This window comes from Puntigrus tetrazona, chromosome 16 (genome assembly GCF_018831695.1).
Source record: "Puntigrus tetrazona isolate hp1 chromosome 16, ASM1883169v1, whole genome shotgun sequence".
NCBI classification, from domain to species: domain Eukaryota; kingdom Metazoa; phylum Chordata; class Actinopteri; order Cypriniformes; family Cyprinidae; genus Puntigrus; species Puntigrus tetrazona.
This window is the reverse complement of record NC_056714.1, coordinates 17,573,445-17,595,161: the sequence shown is the minus strand read 5'-3', so window position 1 is coordinate 17,595,161 and position 21,717 is coordinate 17,573,445. Positions and strand designations below refer to the sequence as shown.

Here is a 21,717-nt window from a genome sequence, read left to right as displayed (position 1 = left end):
CTCCTCTCCTCTCCTCTCCTCTCCTCTCCTCTCCTCTCCTCTCCTCTCCTTACCTTCCCTAGAAAATCAGTGGAATAGTTAGTCTAATCCCAACATACATAATACACTAAATACAGTACATTAGGCTGCTGTCTAATTACACTGGCACATAAACAAACACACTCACTGCAGTTAAGGGTATGTGGCATGTTGTGTATTGTGAAAGGAGGCTGATCAAGTTGTGACTGCATGGCTAACAGGAGTTAAATGACAGAGATAATTTGTCTGGCTTATGTTCATTTTACAGCTGCTTTGTTGTACTGTTATTTTTTTGTTCTGAGGACAATATGATAATGCTGTGGGTAGAGTTGCTGTTTGTCCACACTCATTTTTGTCAAATTGTTACTGTAGTGCATCAGGTGTCAGCTTATTAATAGCGATATGCATGATGCTAAGTATTCTTCTTTCTCCTTGTACCGCAGGCCCGTGGGGACGCTCCCACATGGAGCTACTCTGACGGTTAACACTAACCCCAACGTCAGCATCAAATCCGAGCCAGTGTCTCCTAACCGGGATCGCAGCACCCCTAGTTCCACCGCTGGGGCATTGGGTGGCGTGTCAGGCCTAACCGTGACCCAGTATCCAGCAGCACTGCGTTTGGAGCCCACCGGCCGCTCTCCGGTTGACAGCATCAGCAGTAACGGCAGCTCGTACGAAGGAAGCGACCGAGACGACGGAGGGCAGCCACGCCCTCCTGACTTCAACTCCGCCAGCCTGGGTCTCCTCCGAGCTTCCGGAGAGCAGCCGGCCCAAGCGGAGCAGCAGGAGTCAGCCAACGTGAAACGCATGAGACTGGACACCTGGGTCACATAGACGCTGAAGGAGAGAGCGAGAGAGCTGCTCTCTCACCCACACATACACACACACACCGACACAAAAACACACCCTTAGTGGCACCTGCTTTCAGCAGCCAATCTCAGTCCGCACTTAGACACATGCATGCGCCTGTCTCTCTGTCTCTCTCTCTCTCACTCTCGTCTCACTCTCAGACACACTCATATTTACTGGTGTGTGTGTACATATTTATATTAAAAATATGCATATATGATCACACGCGCACTAGATCCTCACACACACAGTTGCCAATCCAGGTGTAAACGTGTTCACGTATACGAGACTGAAGAGATGTACCGAGCCGGAATGGCTCGGATATCCCCACCCCTGCTCAGAGAGGCTGTCTGGATCTCAGATCAACTTTTACAGGCCTTACCGTCGACGCGATCAGAGTTCAGCGGCACTGCTCTGTCCAAACAGCTTGTTACGTTGCATAGACAAGCCTGTCAATCTCTTTCTTTCTTTGTATTGATTTCTCTTTTGCTTTGTTTTTGTATGAATGGTTGCACTTGCCATTTATCTTCTCGATTGACTCTTTCTGTCTTGCTTTTCCTTTCTTTTTATGTATTTTTTTTTCTATCTGCTTGAGCAGCTGCCTTTAGAATCGCCCCCGTTCCTTTAAAGTAGGATCTTTGTCTTTGTTTTTCTAGTGTGTGTGCGCGTGCGTGTGTCAGCTGTGAGATGGAGGTCCTCATTCATTCGATCGCTAAACGCAATTCAGCCAAAAAAAAACTCCACTCGATCATGTTCGTTTTCCATCTCGTGGTATGGTAATCTCGCACCGGTCCCCTCGCTTGCGCACTCGTATGCGTGTGTCTATCGGCGGAGCTCGAAGCACAAACGCCGCTCCGCGTGCTCGGTTTTCTGCGTACGCGCGGGCCGGACCGTAAATGTGGTGTCGTTGATGGAAATGTAGATCTATCTGTACTAACGAGATCCAGGCGCGCTTGCGGTCTGCCACATTACGCTCTATTTATTGTTTTTCGTCTGGCTGTGTAATTCACAGATTAATTAGTTAACTTTATGGGACGAGTGTGCTTAAATATCGTTTGTGAGATTCCAGGAATAAGACAAAACCCGAGTTGTTGTCGAACTCAGGATGGCGAGTTTTGAGATCGTGTATATACAAAATTTCTCAGTGTTTCGGAACGGGTGTATAGAGAAAGAGTTGGCGGCAAACACACAGATCTCGGCTAGCTCGTTTTAGCTAAGAAAGAGATGGAGGTCGTGTAGCGCTGTGTGTGTCGAGTGTGCGTGAGAAGCGTTGAGATTGTACATAGCGATGTATGTTCACATATATTCTGCTGGGTCTTTCTGAAACAGCGCTGTAATCTCAGTGGAACCGTCTCTGTCAACCTCTACCTGTAAATAAACTGTACCGTGTTGTAAGTTAGCAAGGTGGAGAGGCAGATGAAGGAGGATTTGACTGTTTTTAAGCGTGACTCTTTTCTGTCGTTTTTATCCTGATGGCGCGCACTTTAAAATCTTTCCCCCTCGTCCGCTCGCACACCTTCAAACACACACGTGAGCAATTTCATAATCATTTACACAATCAGTCCACTCTGACTGATATATCCGCCATTTTACACCCCAACAGGAGCAGCGACCCCCCCCCAAATACAGCCTCCTTTCACCTATAAGACATTTAAAGCATTCAGGGAAGGATGTTTCGTTTATTATTTTTTTGTGAGATATTGGCTTATTGCACTTCACATGTTTAACCGTGAACAATAATAGAAGAAATATGTCACGTTTTGTAAAAAAAAAGAAAAAGAAAAAAAGACAACAAAGAAAAAAGAATGTCGTACTGAAATCTAGATTAGGCTTTACACGTGTTGCAGATGTGTACACAAATCGTTTTCTGTGCATTAGTGTATTCTCTAAGTGACAAAGATGAAGGATGTTTCCGTGACGATTTAAAAAAAAAAAAAAAGACGACAGATTAAGTGAAGATAGCGCTAAAGGGAAGTGGGGTTCAAAATGATTTCAAATATGGCTTATTCCCCTCTAAAAGGTGTATTTCTAATCAAGGTGAGACTCACCTGTCCGTCATCGGCTTCTCTACCTCTCCCTTCATCCTCTCGTATCTTCTCCTTTTTTTCCCCCGCTCTTTCACTCACAGAGGAAGACTGAAGCCATTTCATTTCACCTCAACAGGTGACCCACCTTTTGTTTAACCAGATTCCACACACACACACACACACACTCACACACACGATGGATGCAGTACCGGGAGAGTAAGCGTTTGTTGGGACTCATCACAGACCTGCATTCGTATCCCATCGACTGAGGTTCTAGAGCTACTGGGCGGATGTTTTCTAGAACTGCATCACAGCAGAGCGAGGCCTCTGCAGCGCACCCGTTGACTTAAAGACTGTTGTGTCCTGAGCTTTGAACAAATGCAGTGATTTCTATGTACGTTTGTAAGATGAGAAGGCCGGTGACTAAAGCGATGCGCCTGGGATGGTCCGGTGTCTCGAAGCGCTGGCTGTGTTGATTTTAAGGCTAAGACAACGTTCGAAAAAGCTCTGGCAAGGACCTCGTGATAAAATTAGGAATCTGAGAAATCAAAGAAAAGACAATCGTCCGGTGAATAGTCCACTTTGGCCCCCGTATTCCCTTTGTATGATGTCTAGAGATTCTCACATACTTTTTCTCGTGTTAATTTGTGCTGGTGACAGTTTTATTGTCTGTTTTTATTATAATTGTTATGATGATTATCATTACCATTATGGTTATCTTCACAGATGGTAATTATAATGATAAGTTTAGAGAGACGGTTTTTATTTTCTGCATCTGCGTTTTTTTATTTTAGTTTTTTTTTTTTTGTTTGTTTTTTTTTTGTGTGTAGGTTAGGCATTTTAATTTGATTTTATTTTATTATATATTAAATATTATATAAATATATTTTCGTTTCAATTTTTTGTTTGTTTTTTTTTCTTCAAAGGGGTGTTACTAATATTGCACGATTTATTAAGTAAACAAAACCGTTGTAGTAATATTAGTACTTATTGCTAATTGAGGGAAGCGATAAAACAGGTTTGATAGAATGACCAGTTCAATGCTGCAATTTTTAGTCAATTGTACAATAGTATCTACACATAGTTAAGGTGGGACATCCACACATTTAATTTATTCTGATCAGACACAATGCATGGGCGTCAGACAAGCAAAGAATGAGTCATATTATAAATAAACTGAAATGTAATTTCGATAAGAATATACAACACAAAACTAGAATAGAAATTGAAGAAAAAAGTTTAAAAAAGAAAAAGTATAGCTAATATATTGTGTTCGGCTAGTCTGCTTTGAGTTTTGTTGTAAAAAATAAAAAAGACAAAAAAATACTAAAAAAAAATTCTGTTGTTTTCGGAGAATGATATACAATTTGTGTATATTTTCATAAACAAAGTATGCACTGATATGTTATTACAAATTCTATACTGCTTTTACAAAAGAGTGTTTGTTATTGTACCAAAGTATCCATTGTCCTTTATGACCCTCCCCTTTTGCGTATGTTTTATTGTATTTTATATATTAAATAGACAAGTTGACCTACACAGAAGTCTGAGTTTGTCTTTTACAAGTTTCTTTGTGCTTTGTCTTGTCTGTTCACTCGTTTGATTAATATTTACACATTTATTTAGCTGAAGTTACCTGCAAATGTGGAAAAACGAATATTCATTGAACCATATAGTAGCAAGAAATGTCTTTCAAACAATGAAGTCTTGCAGACCCTAAAAGTAAATGCTTGAAATTGGACATTGGATTAAAAAAAAGATTTTTTTAAGAAGCCTCTTACAATAACCAAGGCAACACTGAACTACAGAAAAAAACAGTAATATTGTAAAATATAAACATTTTTTTTTTTAAATTTTAGATATTTTAAAATATAATTTATTCCTGAATTTTCAGCAGCCATTACTCCAGTCTTCAGTGCCATGTTCAAATTTGACAATAATTGAGCTGCTTAATACTTAATCATTATTCTTTTATGAATGCGAACTTTACTACAAAAAAACTGCAAAGAATTTATAATTTCCACATGTTTATGGAAACTCGAGGACAGTTATAGCCCGTGTTTGTAGACGCGTCTTGTCATTTAAAACGCGCTGTTGCGTTTTCATATTTGACCGCTAGATGTCAGCCTTTCACTTCGCATCATCGCTGCTGCTAGACTTCTACATTTGAAATTTCCTTTCCCGCTCTCACTGATACAGTTTTATACTGTAACTGGTTTAATAATGCACATATGTGCTTGTTCAAAAGAAATCCAGGTCTGCAGGTTAGACTGAACCCAGATTTACGGCTTTGATATAAAACCTTGGGTGTGATCTATGTAAGAATGTATTTTCCCTTAAAGAGACACCGGGTTTATTGTTCGAAATAAAAACCACAAATAGTTCATGTACAGATCGCAGTGATTCAGTCACAAATGACTTGACGTTGAGTGTGTCTTGTGCATGTGTGTTCTGGTGGAGAGGCATTGAATTCAGACCATTCCTCAGTGACTATTGTGTTCATCTGAGCACAGCGTCAGCTGAGTTTGTCAGTTTGTGGCATCTGGTGCAACCATTGAGCTTCTGTTTGTAGCAGGTCCCCACTCCATTTCATCCTACAGAAAACCCTGTCAATTTATGTCTTGATTGACAGAGTAATTGTACTATAATAGTTTAATTGTATCATTTCTCCAACAGTTGATTTAGCTCTCCAGCAGACTACTGTTTGCCTGCGGACTGAGAATATGGAACAAGCAAACAAATGCACATTGTTTGAACAGATCCCACTAGAACTACTCATCAAAAGAAACACATTTGGATGAACATAGCACAGATTTGCAAAACCAATGTGAAATCATCATTATAAAATATGCATTCCTCAGATCAATCAATACCTTTGTCTGTATAATCAGCTGGCATACTCTTCCCTCAGGCAGTGGGCTAAATTATAATGCGGTGTATTTTTTTTAGATTGAAATATTGCTACCAGCTTATGGTTTAATTTCTAATTATCTAATATAGTCACTTATTTATTTCTAAACTGTGTATTTATAAGGGTCACTTGTTTGCCCTTATACATTTATTATATAGGTAAAATTGTAATTTTAAAACGTTGCAATAATATTATTTAGGTTTGTTTTATTGCAACAATACAATATGAATAATTTTGCTAGCTCTAAAAGATTACTGAAGTGTGTTTTATGAAAAAATAAATAAATAAATAAATTTGATCACTTTATTTTAAGGTTAAATTGTCACTATTAGCAAATCATTTTGACTTTTGCTTCAATAAACTCTCAGTTTGCTCCTTATTTATAATTAGTAATGTAGTTGTTAAGTTTAGGTATTGGCAGCATTGTACATGCTTTATAAGTACTAATAAACTAGTTATTGGTCCCTAAAGTGTCACCGAAAAATACTGTTTTCCAAAAGTCTTCTTCAAGCTTGCATGTTTTACTTATTTGCAAAAAAAAAAAAATAAATTGCTTCTTTACATTTATTTCAGTGTTTTACTGGCAACAGTAGGTGTTTATTAAGAACATGTACTGGTAATCATTTCATACAGATTTTCCTGTTTACTTAATTCCATGTCACTTTACCTCCTGTTTTGTAATACTGCTTAAATGAACCAAGGTTCTTCAATGTCTTCATTCTTCTGAAATTCAGGGTTTTTTTCGGTAGCGCAAACAACAGCATGAAGAAGTATCAGTAATGATTTTGTCACGCATTTGCATTCGAAATGTGGAAGCCAAAAGAACGATGATGAATGTGGGGTCTTGTCTAATCTTTAAAACACTCAGTCACTCACTATCTGACATTGATAATCAATAGCGATCAATAACAAAGACAGATGGTAAAGGAAGCTGGGAGAGCTGAATGTCACCCAGGCTCTGAACACATTTCAGGCTTACCGAGATTTATTTGTAGCACCGTGGTCTCGGGATTCTGTGCTCATTCCACTCAAATAGCTCTTACAGTGACACTTGTGAATGCCACAGAGATCAGATCTAAATAACAAGCTAGGATCAGATATTCACTTCAATACGCTGGTTATGGAGTTGCACGCTGTTGCATCAGGGGTGATTGTGTGGCGTCCTCTTCCACGTGAAACAGGTGTTGAAGCATCTGACCTCCCAGCTGCTGCCCTGACTCACTTTTGTTTTAGCTCTCAAAAGACCCTGTAAATCCTGCTTGTATTTGTGTGGCTCATATGACTAGCTGTTTGATTGGACTAAGAATAGAAGGTTTTACCTTTTGAATAATTTATTAGTTGGATTTTATTTTTAATTTAACTTAATTATTAGTATCTTTTATTTATTTTTATTTTTTGTGCAGGATGTTATGCCATCAGTTTCTTTGTGACTGCATCGTCAGAGTGGTGTCACACACACACACACACACACACCATCAGTGGCACCACAGAGCCAGTGTGCATACAGAGGGAAATGATGTCATCTATTATTCATTGTTCCTTATTCTTTCCTTCTTCTAGTGTGGCCTCTTTGTCTCAGACCAGTATTGTGTGGTTACCAGCCGTCGGCTCCAAATCCCAGTGTGTTTCATTGTAGCCTGGAGTTCTGATTCGCTGAAACTGGAATGTTTGGATGAATAAAGTGTAGAACTTTTTGATCCAAGTCCAAGAATTTTAAATCTATCTTTAAATGTATGTTTAAAAACAGAAACAGTGTTAAATGTTGTGTGGCCATCATTGAAAAATAATAATAATAGAAAACACCAACTCAAATGATTTGCTATTTTACTTTTTTATTAATGTTTTTCATTTTTCAGGATTGTAAAATCCATATTGTTGCTTCATTGTACCATACATCAGTGAAAATACACAAAAGTATTTTACAACACTGACAGATGAAGGTCATTGAAAAGCTGGTCTAATTAGTACAGAAACAGCAAGCATGAAGTAAAGCTTTATAGTAAATCTTTCAGAATCCTTTCTGCCCGTGGCTGTCATGGAGTACAATGCTTTCTTATCCTGAGAAGGCAGCTGGCACATTATGCCAGGCTGTTAACTCACATTACAGAGATCACATTGTACAATTACATACACCGCACTGAGCAAGCTTGTCTGGTTTAATTTCTGTGAATGTGTTTGAAGGTGTTTTTGTTGCTGTCTTCCACCATGAATTTTCATTTTGGCTTAGTACTATATGTGTACATCTATTTGACTGACATTACTACATTTTTGGTTTAGTCGCAATGGTCTAAAAACATCACTGGACAAAGCTACTCATCGCCAGAGGACCAGGAATCCCCCTCATCAACAGAGTCATCAGATAGGACCATCTTGCCTTGCGTTGGCTGTTCATCTTTATGCCTCTCATCCTTGCCTTTGAGAATGTCCATCTTTTCTTTAGGACTTCCATTTGCTTTTGGCATTCCCTCCATATCTCTCCACTCCTCTCCAAAGTCCATAGCCTGGTTTAAGTCGTCGGTCTTGGCAGGGTCATAAGTCGCTGCCATCTCCGTTTTCCCCTCATTCCAGAAATCTTCCTTCATGCTAGTGCTGAAAAAGCTATGAATCTCACTTTTTTTTTCCTTTGACTGAAATTCCTCCTCCTCTCCTAAATTGTTGCTCTCAAAATCCATCACAGTTAGCACTTTTTCTGAAAAGCTGTCCACTGTCCTTTCAAGATGTTCCTCAAATTTTCCAAAGATGTTTTCCTCTAAACTTGGCATTTTATTTGGAATTTCTAAATTCTCAATCTCGTTTACTGGGAAAACACCTGCGTTTTCATCCATACTTGATGCTTGTGTGATCTCAGCTAAATCTGAAGCATTCATGCTGTTATCTGAGAAATTAGAGTTCTCCCAGTCATCAATCTGAGGGGCTTTAAGTTCTTCAGTGTTCTTCTCCTTACTGAGCCCTTCTTCGGGCAAATTGATGGTGTCAGACACAGAATCAGCCTTGGAGACTCCATTAGTAAAGGTTAATGGCTGCTCATTAAGAGTAGCAGCTGCTAAAAGGCTTGTGTTCTGAAAGCAGTGGCTGGCATTTGGAGACTCATCTTCTGAGCTATTGCCCTCTTCCTGGTCTGAGTTGGGAATGTCTGATGTCATGTTGTCTGGCTGACTGTTTATTTCATTCTCCAGGGAGCGACTGTCTGTGAGGTCCACGTTGGTGTGCATGGAAACGTCCAGAAGATCTTCTGGTTCTTTGGTTGCAGCTGTATCTTGAAAAAAGGTCAGAGTTGATTGAGATTCAAAGGAGCGTATAATCTGCTGGGATATTTCAGGGAATGAGATTGGATGGTCCATATCAACTTGTTCTTGGCTTTCATATGAATGGACTGTTTCATCCTCAGGTTGCTCTTTATGTATATGCAGGTTTTCAGTCAGTTGTGGTTGCTCGTTTTGCTTAAAAACCTTAACATCATGATCTTCATCTTTCCTCATCTCTTTAATAACATCAATATCTTCTTCTAGGTCTCCCTTGAGCTCAATTCTTGCACTTTCTTTCTCCACCATATCCAAACTTTCATGGACTTCAGAGTTACTTTGAAGCATCATGCACGCCCTATCACCACCTTGTGCTTCTTCTTTAGAAACAACATCCGTCATCATCTCTGCTGTGAACTCCATGTCTGGTTCTTCTCTGAGATCCTCCATGGTGTTGAAGCGTTTGGAAGCACTCTCATTCCAGTGGCCGCCTTCAATTCTTTCCTTCTCATCCTCACTGTCACTGGTCTCATCAACGAAGTGCGAGGCTTTCACGTTCCCGTCTGTTTCCTCATCACTCTTGTAATGAATCAAAGGCCGAGTGTCTGCTAGTGTGTTCTCCTGGCTGTAGCTGTCACACTCACCAGGATCAGTTCTCAGTGAGGCTGATATGTTTGGGGAATCATCATCTTCACCTTGGTTCTCTTCTTCTCCCTCAGATTCTTCAGGTAAGGGTTCTTCTTCGTTTACTGTCTGATCTGAATGTGGTTCAGTTGGTGGTACAGTCTTCTCTAAACTCTCCTGATGATCCTGCATAGAAATGTCACTCCTAATCACTTCTATCTCTTCTTCTTCTCTTTCAGTCACATTTTCATCTCCTGTTTTATCTTTTGTGTTAGCGTCAATGTTCATTTCATCCTCTTCTTCCACGTCAGAGTCAGGGCTCATGACTTTTGTCTCATTCTCTGGTTCAATTTCTTCCTGTCTGTCCCACTCATTGATTGAATCAATCACTGCTTCAGTTTCACTGTTCATTTGCTCTGTTACCTCCTCACTAATATTGCTTACATTGTCCTGTTCATCTACCTGCATTAAATCATCATGATAGCTGAAATCACCAATCAAATCTAAAGATCCCTGCTCAGGGAAAGATGAGCCCAATATATTGGTGTTTGCACTGATATGGCTAGATTTTAAAGTATTGTTATCATTCTCTGCATCTCCATATGCATCTTTGTGGCTTTCACTGATGTTCTCTGATCTTACATCTATCTCAGAGGCATCATCTTTTTCATCCTCTGCTAGGGTTTTATTTTCTTCCCAAGCAACTTTAGGTGCATGTGAGATCCGAGCCATTTCAACAGACACTTCAGTGTCCTCATCCTTCCCTTCTTCTGAAACTCCTCGGGATCTGTAAAGGGACCAGCCCAGCTTTCAGTCTCCGGAGTTTGGGACAAGTTACTTGATTGGTCAGCTGACACACTTAACAAAGGCGATGCAACAGTTTCAGATTCAACAACCTGATCTTTCTGGAACTGTTTTGATTCAGCTTCCTCTTGAACCTCAATATATTCTTCTCTGAGCTGTGGTTTTGGTTCTGCAGCTGTTTTGGAGAGAGTTGTTGCGAGGACCAGGTCATCGTTGACTTTTTCTTGCTGCAAATGATCCACAGACTTCTCAGGAGCTTTCTCAGTTTCCTCTGAGATATGAACTTCTGTCTTTTCTGTCACTGAGGCTCTGGTTGGTGTTCTTTGTTGAGTCGGGGTCCATGATGAAGTGGCACTGGTCAGCAAAGTACGAGAGGAGGCGATTGATCTGTGACTTGTAGACACAGTATTGCTGACATGGCAGGAAGCAGCAGTGGTCTGCGAGGCTAGGTGGGTCCCAGTGGGCTTTGAGAGCACATCTGTAACAAAAAACAACAAGATGCTGAGGCAGGCTTTGTCACACAAACAGGGACCTATTTGATCAAATCTACCCTTTGCAGATCATTAGATCTGTTTTCTGAATCCCAAATAATATTAGTGTTTTAAATAATTATATTTATATTGCATGTTCAGTATCTGAAAGAGAGGGTTATAATATGCAGATATAGGATAATTCAGTAGCTAATACACAATTTTAATACACATGTAAACAGCTCATAATGCATCAAAATATCAAAATATGGCTAATGTCCAATGCCCTGATAACTATGATGCTATTGGAAAAAAATGTGGTTGATGGATAAAGCCCCAGGCTAAAGAGATAGATGGAGATAGTATGAAACAGACAGACATAGACCCCTGATCTGCCTCCCACGGGAGTTATCGGAATACACACTAGTTGTGAACTGTGAGTGAGCCGTAATGGAGATGTATTGATCTTCATTATGCTTTTCCAGGACTGCATTACTGGAAATTGGAGCCATCTGCTACAGTGACCTATGGGACTAGCACAGGAAGCTAGTTTTACAGGCTTAGACAGGTTCCCCCTCCATGCAATAAGCACACAATATCACAAAAAGTACTAATCCTTTAACCAGCCCATAGCACAGCAGTATTTATGGAAAGGAGATCTGTGTTTCAGATAATCACTGTATTTATTGTAATTCACTGTATTTTATAAAGCCATTAGTATTTTTTATATGTATTGATTTTTTTCACTTTCCTATTGCCTAGATAGCCATCACTATTTAGTAAAAACAATTATAACAATAACAAAATAAAATATTTATTTTTTTTAAATACTGTTACCTAAAAAGAAAGCAGAGTTGTTCTTATTTGTTGTTGATCTGTCAACTCTCAGGCCCTCGCTGTCCAGCAAAGCTCTGGAGAAAAAACAACAGAACATCTGTCAGCATCACAGCAATTTCTTTAATGTGATGGGTGGGTTAAATGAGATTGAGTCAGGTTCTTGAGCTGCAGTCTTGTGTTTAGTTCTGTTGTTATGCAAATAGTATGTCAGATTTGTCATTGTTAGCCCATCTGCAGGATTCATTTACTTCCTGCATACAGCATTTAACAATTGCAAGGGTTGGAATTTACAAACACACACACACACACACACTTAGTGTAACAGGTATCCAAATGCATGTACATTTTCTTTTTAAAAACATTTTTACAAAAACACATGTGGATCTTTCTTTCTTTTATTACATACGAATGTATTCAAAAACTCAAAAAGACTTCCAAGAGACATGCCCATCATATTGCAACAATTTGAAATAAAAAATAACTTCACATATTTAAACCCTACTTCCTATCCTTGAGTACCTGTGCATCTAATGCAGTGCAACTTCATTAGATGGAAATCCATGAAATGAGCAACAGCTAAAATTTTGGTCTGCCCTCGACAGATCTGAAGGATGTTATTGAATGAATTGAATGCCGACCCCCTGTTTCACTGCCCCTCCTCCAAGCAGATGGATCAGGGTCAGTGCCGGGTGGAAAATGGAAAGGGTGCATTCTGACTGACTGATCTAAAGTTACCCCTCTCAGGGTGCCTGAGATGCTTTTTAGAGCCACTGATGCATGATCACATTAGTTGGGCCTCCATAAACTACAAATCCCACAGTGCAGGGGAATCCCATTAGAGAGGTAATAGAGAGAGCTACGTGCATGTTTTACTTCATGCAAATATGATTTTGAAGATTATAATAAAGAGCGGTTGTATTTTGCTGGTGTTGATGATTATTTTGAAGACAGGTACCTGTATGTGGCCACCTCTAGTCCAAGAGACATCTTGACTTGCAGCAAGTCTTGTCTGTCCAGCATCAGGCTGTCTATCTGCTGCCCCAGGCTATCTTTCTCCAACTCCAGAGCATCTACTTGGGCCTGTGCAAAGATATGACATTATAGTGAAGAGAATGTTGAAAATCACAAATAATGTAACAAAATCTAAAACAACAAAAAAAAAACTGTTAAATAAATGTGTCCTGTTCCAAACCTGTATGACCATTCTGTGGAACATGAAAGAAGATATTTTGAAAATTTTCTCATTGCTTTTTGTCGCTGAAATGAAAGCAGGGCCCAGTGTTGTTTTGGACCCCAGCGATTTCCATCGCAAGGACAAAAGAGATTAAAACTTCCTCAAAATATCCTACAGATTAGGCAGAGTAAATGCAGACAGTATCTAAATTAGTTGAAAAACAAAGACCATAAGTTGAATTTTTTTACCTGAAAATGTTGAAGCTCCTGTTTATGCTCGTCTTTCTGCTGCACTAAACTTTTCTCCATAATCTGCCTCTTAGCCTTAGTGCTCTCTAGCTCTTTTGCCAGATGCTGAACTTGATGCTGGTTTTCTCTCTTCTCTTGATGAATCTTTGCCATGTTAGCTTTGGTCTGGTTCAGACTTTCCTCAAGACGTCCAACAAGTCTCTGATAGTTGCTGGTTGCCTCCTGCCAGACTTGAGCTGCTCTGTGGCTGTACTCTTGTCCCAGGTCTGGGATGCTGGCAGGTTGAGTGGGCTTTGGGGCCATCAAGACCTGCTTCGTCTGTTTCATAGAGGCCTGCATGGTTTCCATGTCTTCCTGGTGGACTTGCATCTGAAGCAAGAGGTCTTTCTCAAGTTGCCCGGCTTTCTCCCTAAGCCAAATCTGAGCTCTACGCTCCTCTTCCAGCTCCTTCCTGCTCTCCATCAGTTTTCTCTGTGCCTCAGCCTGAGCGTTCTTCGCCTTCTGTCTTTGAATACTCACCATCTCTATATCCTCCATCAAGTTCTCCACTTCCAGTTCCACACGACCTTTCTTCCTCCAGGCCTCCTCCAACATCCTCCTGGCTTGGCTGAGAGCCTCCTCTTGAGCTTTGCGCTGGCCTGGTGGTTCCCTGCTGCTCTTGAGAGTGTGGATCTCCTCTCGCAGTAGTTTGTTTTCCTCTTCCAGAAGCTTCACGCGGCCTAAGTACGATTCGAGACGCTGGTTCAGCTCCAGCATTTGGTACTTTTCCTCCTGAAACTGGGTGAAAGGCAGTCGGGCACCCAGAAGCTCCATCTTAGTTAAGTCTCACTAGAAGTGTGCACAGAGGCTGTGAAGGGCTGGAGGTCTTTGTGGCTGCTAAGTGATTATAATGACAGGCTTGAGGGTGAGGTCTGGACCACAGTCCCAGTGCCCAGCGGCTGAATGGACAGGGGAGAGAAAGACCCTCCTTTTCATAGACAATGAGAAGGGGGAGGGCGAAGGAGTTAAGGAGGAGGGGTGGATGGACAGAATGCGAGAGTGATGTAATTTAGGGAGTTAACTCTACCATTGCTGGATAATTTCCAAACCTGTAACACGTTCTTTCTCCTGTGGCAATATAAAGCAAAAAAGTTGGAAATGGTAAGAAACATTTTCAGTGCCTTTTTTCTATACAGTAAAAAAAACGATGACTAAGGCTGTTTAGAAAAACATCAGGGTAAATAACGATTGAAAATTAATTTTTGGCTGGACCATCATTGTAATTCTTGATGTTATCACATTAATTTACTGCCCCCTCTTGTGGCAAGATGTTGAAAATACATCAGACAAAATAGTTGATAACTTGGATGGCAGGATGAACATTATTTATAGTTAGGAGTTAATTACTCTTATTATTGTATAGAGGGCTACTGTCATTATTATGACTTTACACATTTAAATTTCATCATTTATTTAATTTAAATGTAATATTTAGATTTTTAACCAACATCTGATAACTTTAATACTGTTGATCTGACTTAAGGTTCATCTACAGAGTGACAGGCAGTCATTTATTTAGCATTTAGTGCATTGTTGTACCTTTTTTTAAGCTTTAAAACATATTTAATGCCTCTACAAGATATGGTGTTGTCTTCATTTTGCAGTTCTTCAAGATTATGAATTTCTAAAGAGAAACAACAGTCAACCCAAATGCAGTCTTTTTATTGTAAATGAATACCTTTAAATTTCACACAATCAGGCATTCTTGAAGTAGTAAACAATACTGGTAACTGAAAACACAGAACATAAGAGTTCATACCATCGGACAGGGAAGACAGATTTAAAAGATATCACTTCCTCTTTCAATAATCAACTCTTTTATATTTATTATTATTAAGCTTCTATAAAATTTAGAATGTTGCGTAGAATTAACAGTACAGAACCCTTTGTGTACAGACACCTCCTTGTGCGTGAACATGTTGAAGTAATAGTGTTGTAAATGTGGCAACATGTTCCACTTCCTGGACAAATTCTGTTATTACCTCATTCTGAATGAACAAAAGTCTCAGTGCGGTTTGACTGACTACATTCAATCATACTGCTGTTTTCTGTTGTCTCAGCAGTGTTTGTGGATCGTGAAGGTGAGCAGGTATGGAAGAAGAGGTGTGCTATTCAACAGTTACCTTCAAGCCGTATGACAGAGACAAATCTACAGGTTCGGGTATGTTTTTTATTTTAGATCTTTCTCTCTAAGTCTTTTTGCTGATGGCAAAGAAACACAAGATTTAACCATTATGATACCACATCATTTGCTCTTTTTGCTTGGAATGTTTTCTATGTGTATTTTTAATGAATAATTGAATGAGTGTCTATACTGTTAAAGTGCGACAGTCAGAGGAGTCTGTACTGTATGCTGAGGTGAAAAGAAAACAATCAGCTTCACAAACACCTCCTGAGAGCACAGGTAATATATATATATATATTTATTTATATATTAAGTATAAATATATGTATTAAATATATTGCATATATATTTAAACCAATATATGCAATTTGTTATATAAACTCTGGTATTGTTATTGTAAAATATTTTCATTTAATTTCTTTAAACAAAAAAAAACACAATTTAAACGTTTGGGGAATTATTTTAACCAATCAAGCTGCCATAAATGATTTCACTTCCTTTAAAATCAAAATTAGATTTTTTATTTTCCTCTTTCCTGTGCAGCTGCCCATGAAGTGTTTATTAATAAAATCTTATTTGCCAGCTCATTATACTCTGAGTGAAAGTACATAGAGTATTGTACCTCTCATATAGTCTTAAGGAAGAACATTTTTAACTCTTACTTTGTCAAATGTGGCCATGTTCTATCATGTGCTCAGACTCAAACTGGTCTTGTTCTCATTCAGAAAAAGAAGCCGTCACGCAGATTTCTCCAGCTTATAGACGAGCTACAGTGCTTCTGGGGCTGATCTGCTTCCTCCTCCTTGCTGCATTAACAGCTGTCAGCGCTTTCAGTAAGAATAAGCACAGTCTCATTCATACAAACAATACTAAAATACAACTCAGTCCTATTTCGATGTCCACATTTAGTTGTGTTCCAACCTTGTGCAGGGAAACTTGTTATTAACTGGTTTAAGTGTATTCAATCAAAAAGAAGTGGTTGTGTGACCAAACCAAGTGTTACAAATGTGTCAAGAACAGTGAAACTACGCTGTGTGACAACCCTGGAAACCTTTTCATGAAGTGCTGTTGTCGCAAGCCAACTACAAAATTTCACACTTTCGTCACAAATTGATAAGGGCAATATAGACCAGTGTTGTATTTTATGAGTAATATGTAATATGCACTATTCCTATTACCTAAAATCATAAAATATCACATAGCTTTATACTGCAGTTGATATCCTACAAGCTGATTTAACTAATAATTTGTGCTTTATGTTTCTCTGCCTTGCAGATTACATTCACGTGTCTAAATACAACAATATTCTGGTAAGATCAAAGCCTGAAACAACATTGAGAGCTAACATTTGAACACCCTCAAGTTGTTCCAAACCTGTACAAGTTTCATAAAAGATGATACAACCATTGACTTCCATAGCATGGAATAAATAAATACAAACTATGGATGTCCATAGGGACCAGACACTGCTTGGTTACTCACATTATTCAAGGTTTGAAATAACCTGAGGGCGAGTTTTCATTTTTGGGTATGATATCAGAAATTCTATCAGAACGACATTCAATCACAGATTTAACCTGGAAATTACTTTAATTACAGACCCAGCACACTAAAGAGAAAGCCACCAATTTGCAATTGCTGGCAGACAAGGAAATGCTGGAGCAAGAGAGGGCAAGACTTTTAACACAGAGTGAAGAGATGAATGCTACCCTGGACTTCATACTGAAAAAAAACACATTTTTAGTGGATGAGTACTGTCAGTCTACTAGTAATGGTAAGCTCTTTTACTGAATCTGGAGTAAAGTATCCAAGTGTTTTCCTTCCGGTTAATCCAAGCTTTTTTCCATCACAGGGGTCCAGTGTACACCTTGTCCTCAAAAGTGGATACTGAATGGTTCCAGCTGTTATTATTTCCATAAAAACTGGCCCTGGAAAACATGGTCAATGAGTCAAGAATACTGTAAGACGTATGGAGCCCAGCTGGCAACAATAGACAGTGTGGAGGAACAGGTATATAAAAATATATAAGAATTTTCTAAATTTGCCCTACATCTAGTGTGTCTAGTGGAAATGATGCCCTACATAATTTCCACTAGACCCAAAAAAGAATGGATTTTTTCTGAGTATTGACTGTCAACATTTATTTGTAGCATTTAGCAAAAGTTGTTATAAGTTACTTAAAAGCGTCACATGGAACCATTTTGTTCAACAGATAGCAAACCTCCAGTTTAAAATTACAGAGGACTGCAAACAGTAAATCTACTGTGATTTTTACACTGTTCTCATACTATGCATATTCAGGAATTCATCAATCAGCACGCCACATCATATTATGATGAATATCACGGTTACTGGATTGGACTTTCTGAAAAGACAGAAAAGGCCTGGGTCTGGACCACTGGCGGCAAACTTAAAGAAGGGTAAGCCTAAATATATGAAAAGTTATTTAATACACAAAATCAATTAATTTTTTTTTTAAATAAATAAAATTTTATTTTACCGTAGCAAGAGTTAGAATGAATAAAAAATATAAACATTGTCAATTAAAAAAAACAACTTATTTTGCTTTTGATAAGCCATGACAAAAAAAAAATCTATAAATAAAAAGAAAATACAAGTTTAATCAGTTACCATTGAGAGTTATCTGATGCTTTAATATTTTCCTTTCAGATTCTGGATCAGTGATCCGCCAGAAGGATACATGCACTGTGTTCTGTCAGTAACCAGCAAAAACCCATTGAAAAGCTGGATATCAGCAAGCTGTCACATGTACAATAGATGGATCTGTGAACTGGACGCGTTAACATGGCCGGCCTTCCTTCAAGCCCAACCAAACCCAAAGGACACCTCAACATGAGCAGAAGACATCCATCTCAAGAATAACTTTATTTTGCAATTCAGTTGAAGTTTGATTTGTTTGCAATGTTTCAAGTTCCACAAAATGACTTATAAATTAACACATTTTTGTCATTGCGGATATGCTATTTATTATGCTTTACACAAATGTCTCATAAATCAGTTCATTAAAAACATTGTCACCCATGGGTCTCAAGATTTAAAAATAGACCATGACTTGCAAGAATAAATACTGTGCTGCAAAAAAAACATGTTCTGAACAGCTAACAGTCTGATAGTGGAGAATTAATGTTTGCATTTCATCAGCAGCACAGAATCTGATCAGCTTGTGCTCGTAGTGAGTTCAGCAGCATGTCAGTTCACTCCTTCTCTTTTTTTTTTTTCTTTTTCTTTGGCACAGACTCCTCAAACTGCACATTTTCTACCACCTCCTGCTCCTCTTTTTTGCTTCGCTTCTTTTTTTTCTTTTTCTTCCTGTCATTCTCCTGTCCTTCTATTACCTGTGCTTCGTTGCTAGTGTCCTCAGTTACTGTCATCATGGTAGTTGAGGTATTGACATCTTCATTGTGCTCCGTAGAGGATTTCTTTCTGTTCTTTTTCTTTCTGGAAGCGCTGTCAGAGGCTTGTTGATGCTCAGTACTGCTCTCCTGTGGCTGTTTGCTGCATTTGTCTGTGGAATCCTCGTTGATTTCATCATCTTTGACAGCCATCTCATCCACCTTGGACCGTTTTTTCTTTTTCTTCTTGTGCAGTAGGTGTGCGTCTCGCTCGCCCATGCTGCAGTCTCCATTAACACAATCCTCTGGAGCTTCTTTTTCTTTGCGGTTTCTTTTTTTCTTCTTCGGCTCTGTATCTGCGATCATATCGTCATTTGCAGAAGCATCATTAAAGTCTTTCCTCTTGGCTTTGCCGCCCTCAGTATCATTACTTGAAAGGATGTGTGTTATGTTACCTTCACGGATGTTATTCTCTGATGGTTCCTCTTGCCTTTTTGATTTCTTGTGTTTTGTTTTCTCTTTCATATCTGGACATCCCTCAGGATTTAGGCAATCTCTGCTGCTTGTGGATGATTTAGCAGTGTGGTTCTTCTTACCGTACTTGTTCATGAACTCTTGGTCTTGTTGCTCAAGCCGTGCCAGTTTGGCGCTCATAGTGAGTCCATGTCTTGCTCCTCTATTCAAACAACAAACAAACATGTATACACAGATTACCAACAAAACTGCCATAAATATGAATGCAACTTTTTATAGTGTTAGACATGTTGCCTTGGTATTTAAATAAACTACATTTATTTCAATATATTGTTTAATAATTTATATTAAATTAGAAATGTTACATAGGTAGTAGATATTAAATATCAAAAATTACAAAAAATGTAATTTATACTGCAATAACTTATCACAGATTTGATAATATTACGCCATCTAGGATTCATGTCCTGCTCAAATGTGATGGATGGAAATGGGTAAATGCTAGAAGTTCTAGTGTTACAAATTAAACTAGTTTGGCTAACATTAATTGATATAAGGATAACACAGATGCAACAGTGCAAACCTGAATAGATCAGAGCTTACTTGTGTGCTGTTCGTCCTCCGCAAGCTTTCAGCAGCTGTTCATCTGATAGTCTTAAAAGAGACAGACATACAGAAAGAGACAGAGTTGAGCTAGGCTGAAAGCATAACTGACCTTCAAATTGAACAGGTTTATAAAAGCTTGTTGCTTCTGCATATGCCACTGCATGGAACATTTAAAAGTACCTGTACGCATGCATGTATATACAGAAATGTATATAAAGGTTTTTAAAGGAATGCCATACTTGGTGGTGCTGGAAAGGTCCAGATTCTGATCCTCATCTTCAGAACTGCTGCTGCTGCTGTCATCTGAATCATCGGTCTTCTCTGTCCTCTTCTCACCTGACAGCAGGGTAGCTGACTAAGAACAAAGATAATTGGCTTTACAACAACTACACGATTCAAATACTAAATCAATGCTATTTTTTTTAATCATTTATTATTTGTACCTTGACAAAGCATCCATAGAGCATGGACTTGTTTTGCTGAGCCTTGCGTGGCCTCTTGTTAGAAATCAAATCATCATTGTCATCACTGGACTTCTTTACCACCACATCATTCTAAACCACAATGACAACAGCAGATGAGCCAAAAACACAAGCATGCCCTCATTCACACAAAACACAGTTTGCTATTTTTAACCTTATGATCTTTTTGCATTTACTTAAGAAGCCAGATTGACTTCAAAGGACAGATAAACTATAAAAAAATTAAAAAATTCTGTATTTGCCCCCTCCATTTGCTAACATAACTGTGAAAATCTGTGAATATTTGTTGGCTTTGTAACAAATTGCATGTTCTTTGTGGTGATTTTGTTGTGTGACTTCAGATAAGCGTCTGCTAAGTCAATTCATCATTTCAAAAAATGTATTTAAATTATAATCCTATTACTTACCTGCCCCGATTCCACAACCAGACCTGACGAGGCTTTGTTAAAAACATGGTCCCACCAGTGGAAAGTGAACTGCTCGCCTAAATTATGTCCCACCTGAATACAAACAATGCACAATAAATACAAACAAAGACTATAACAGCTGGGAACTTCTCAAAAGCTAGATATGTAAAAACTATAGTCGATTTTGACAGCCTTTGTAATTCACGTATAACAGTAATATATACTGGTTTTGCATTAGGAAACTGACAGGGGTTAGGATGGTGAACCAGTTAGAGCACCATAATAAATGTCCATTATACATAATGTTTATAAACAAACTTCATGTCCATGTCATCAACTGCCCACATGCTGTATTCAACGCAATTATCTAAAAACAAAAAGATGTTCTCTACTCACCCCTCCTTTATCACATTTAATACGGACTTTAATAGCTTCCGTGATGCCATTCTCTGTTCTTCCCAGACCTTTACCTACAACACAAGTCTAAATATTAGCATTACCAAACGGACTCGCATGAGTCAGTAGATTTTATACCATTATGAATTACACAATGATAAACACAGGGTTTGCTGTGTAAAACAGTCTAGGCGTTGCCTTAAAAAAAACGTCTTCTGACTTTACCTTTTTCCCAACCGTGTCGAAGAAGCTGCTCTTCTGCGAATTTTAGTCCTTTACTCTTATTTTGGGCCATTTCTGCCATTCCCAGAATAACTTCTCAGAATCTGCACGTGTAAGCAGTTGGCAAAATACAGACAGTTTTAAAAATGCGTAAATACAAAATAGTTCCTTAACCGGTCAAAGAACTATAAACCAGATAACACACTATAAATCATTGTAGGCTCATACCGAAATAATAATAAAAAAACACACATATAATCGCTACCACGCGTTCAAGAAAGTAGACATGACACCGGCAAGATACACGGTCACTACGGACAGCGAACAGGGTCAGAAACAGCGCTGTTAACGAAACGCGCTTTCATAGTTCTCGCTATGCACACGCACAAAATAACGTATAGATTCAAGT

At 38.8% G+C, this 21,717-nt stretch overlaps 4 protein-coding genes across 16 annotated transcripts in view; 2 read left to right on the top strand and 2 right to left on the bottom strand.

The window, feature by feature from the left end:
• mef2d (myocyte enhancer factor 2d) overlaps nt 1–4,438 on the top strand; it is a 53,926-nt gene extending 49,488 nt beyond the window's left edge. For all 10 annotated transcript variants that reach the window (XM_043260282.1, XM_043260278.1, XM_043260284.1 and 7 more), the window contains one exon: nt 462–4,438. In XM_043260282.1, coding sequence (XP_043116217.1) covers nt 462–852 — 391 coding nt within the window. In that variant the 3' untranslated portion in view covers nt 853–4,438. The remainder of the gene's footprint in view (nt 1–461) is intronic.
• A 3,179-nt stretch (nt 4,439–7,617) lies between these two features.
• Nucleotides 7,618–14,131, bottom strand: nes (nestin). The gene is given in 5 exon segments (XM_043260045.1): nt 7,618–10,447; nt 10,450–10,953; nt 11,783–11,856; nt 12,738–12,862; nt 13,205–14,131. Coding segments are annotated over 5 exon segments (3,849 nt in total). The 5' UTR covers nt 14,018–14,131; the 3' UTR covers nt 7,618–8,114.
• Nucleotides 14,132–15,161: 1,030 nt separating this feature from the next.
• On the top strand, nt 15,162–18,225 carry LOC122360141 (C-type lectin domain family 9 member A). Of its 2 annotated transcripts, none has more exons than XM_043260500.1 (8): nt 15,162–15,398; nt 15,567–15,647; nt 16,094–16,201; nt 16,644–16,678; nt 16,968–17,142; nt 17,221–17,378; nt 17,670–17,788; nt 18,039–18,225. In XM_043260500.1, exons 1-8 carry the CDS (start codon nt 15,335–15,337, stop codon nt 18,223–18,225), a joined length of 927 nt encoding a protein of 308 aa, XP_043116435.1. In that variant the 5' UTR covers nt 15,162–15,334. The 2 variants fall into 2 exon arrangements, with proteins under 2 accessions (XP_043116435.1, XP_043116434.1); XM_043260499.1 differs by having other exon boundaries at nt 15,163–15,404.
• A 10-nt stretch (nt 18,226–18,235) lies between these two features.
• gpatch4 (G patch domain containing 4) lies at nt 18,236–21,668 on the bottom strand. Of its 3 annotated transcripts, none has more exons than XM_043260496.1 (8): nt 21,537–21,668; nt 21,312–21,412; nt 21,087–21,160; nt 20,691–20,783; nt 20,245–20,355; nt 20,041–20,156; nt 19,799–19,849; nt 18,236–19,397 (listed from the first exon to the last, which is right to left on the bottom strand). In XM_043260496.1, exons 2-8 carry the CDS (start codon nt 21,388–21,390, stop codon nt 18,584–18,586), a joined length of 1,338 nt encoding a protein of 445 aa, XP_043116431.1. In that variant the 5' UTR covers nt 21,391–21,412; nt 21,537–21,668; the 3' UTR covers nt 18,236–18,583. The 3 variants fall into 3 exon arrangements, with proteins under 3 accessions (XP_043116431.1, XP_043116432.1, XP_043116433.1); XM_043260497.1 differs by having other exon boundaries at nt 21,561–21,668; XM_043260498.1 differs by having other exon boundaries at nt 18,236–19,077; nt 19,177–19,397; nt 21,312–21,636.
• Nucleotides 21,669–21,717: the final 49 nt, after the last annotated feature.

Excerpts from the sequence above, each read along its gene's own strand:
- gpatch4 (XM_043260496.1), bottom strand. The coding sequence starts at position 21,390 with ATGGCAGAAATGGCCCAAAATAAGAGTAAAGGACTAAAATTCGCAGAA. Across the intron at positions 20,356-20,690 it reads TGGTTGTGGAATCGGGGCAG|AATGATGTGGTGGTAAAGAA; the intron begins GTAAGTAATAGG and ends ATTGTGGTTTAG. Across the intron at positions 19,398-19,798 it reads GGAGGACGAACAGCACACAA|AGGAGCAAGACATGGACTCA; the intron begins GTAAGCTCTGAT and ends TTGTTTGAATAG.
- LOC122360141 (XM_043260499.1), top strand. The coding sequence starts at position 15,335 with ATGGAAGAAGAGGTGTGCTATTCAACAGTTACCTTCAAGCCGTATGAC. Across the intron at positions 15,648-16,093 it reads AACACCTCCTGAGAGCACAG|AAAAAGAAGCCGTCACGCAG; the intron begins GTAATATATATA and ends GTTCTCATTCAG. Across the intron at positions 17,379-17,669 it reads TAGACAGTGTGGAGGAACAG|GAATTCATCAATCAGCACGC; the intron begins GTATATAAAAAT and ends ATGCATATTCAG.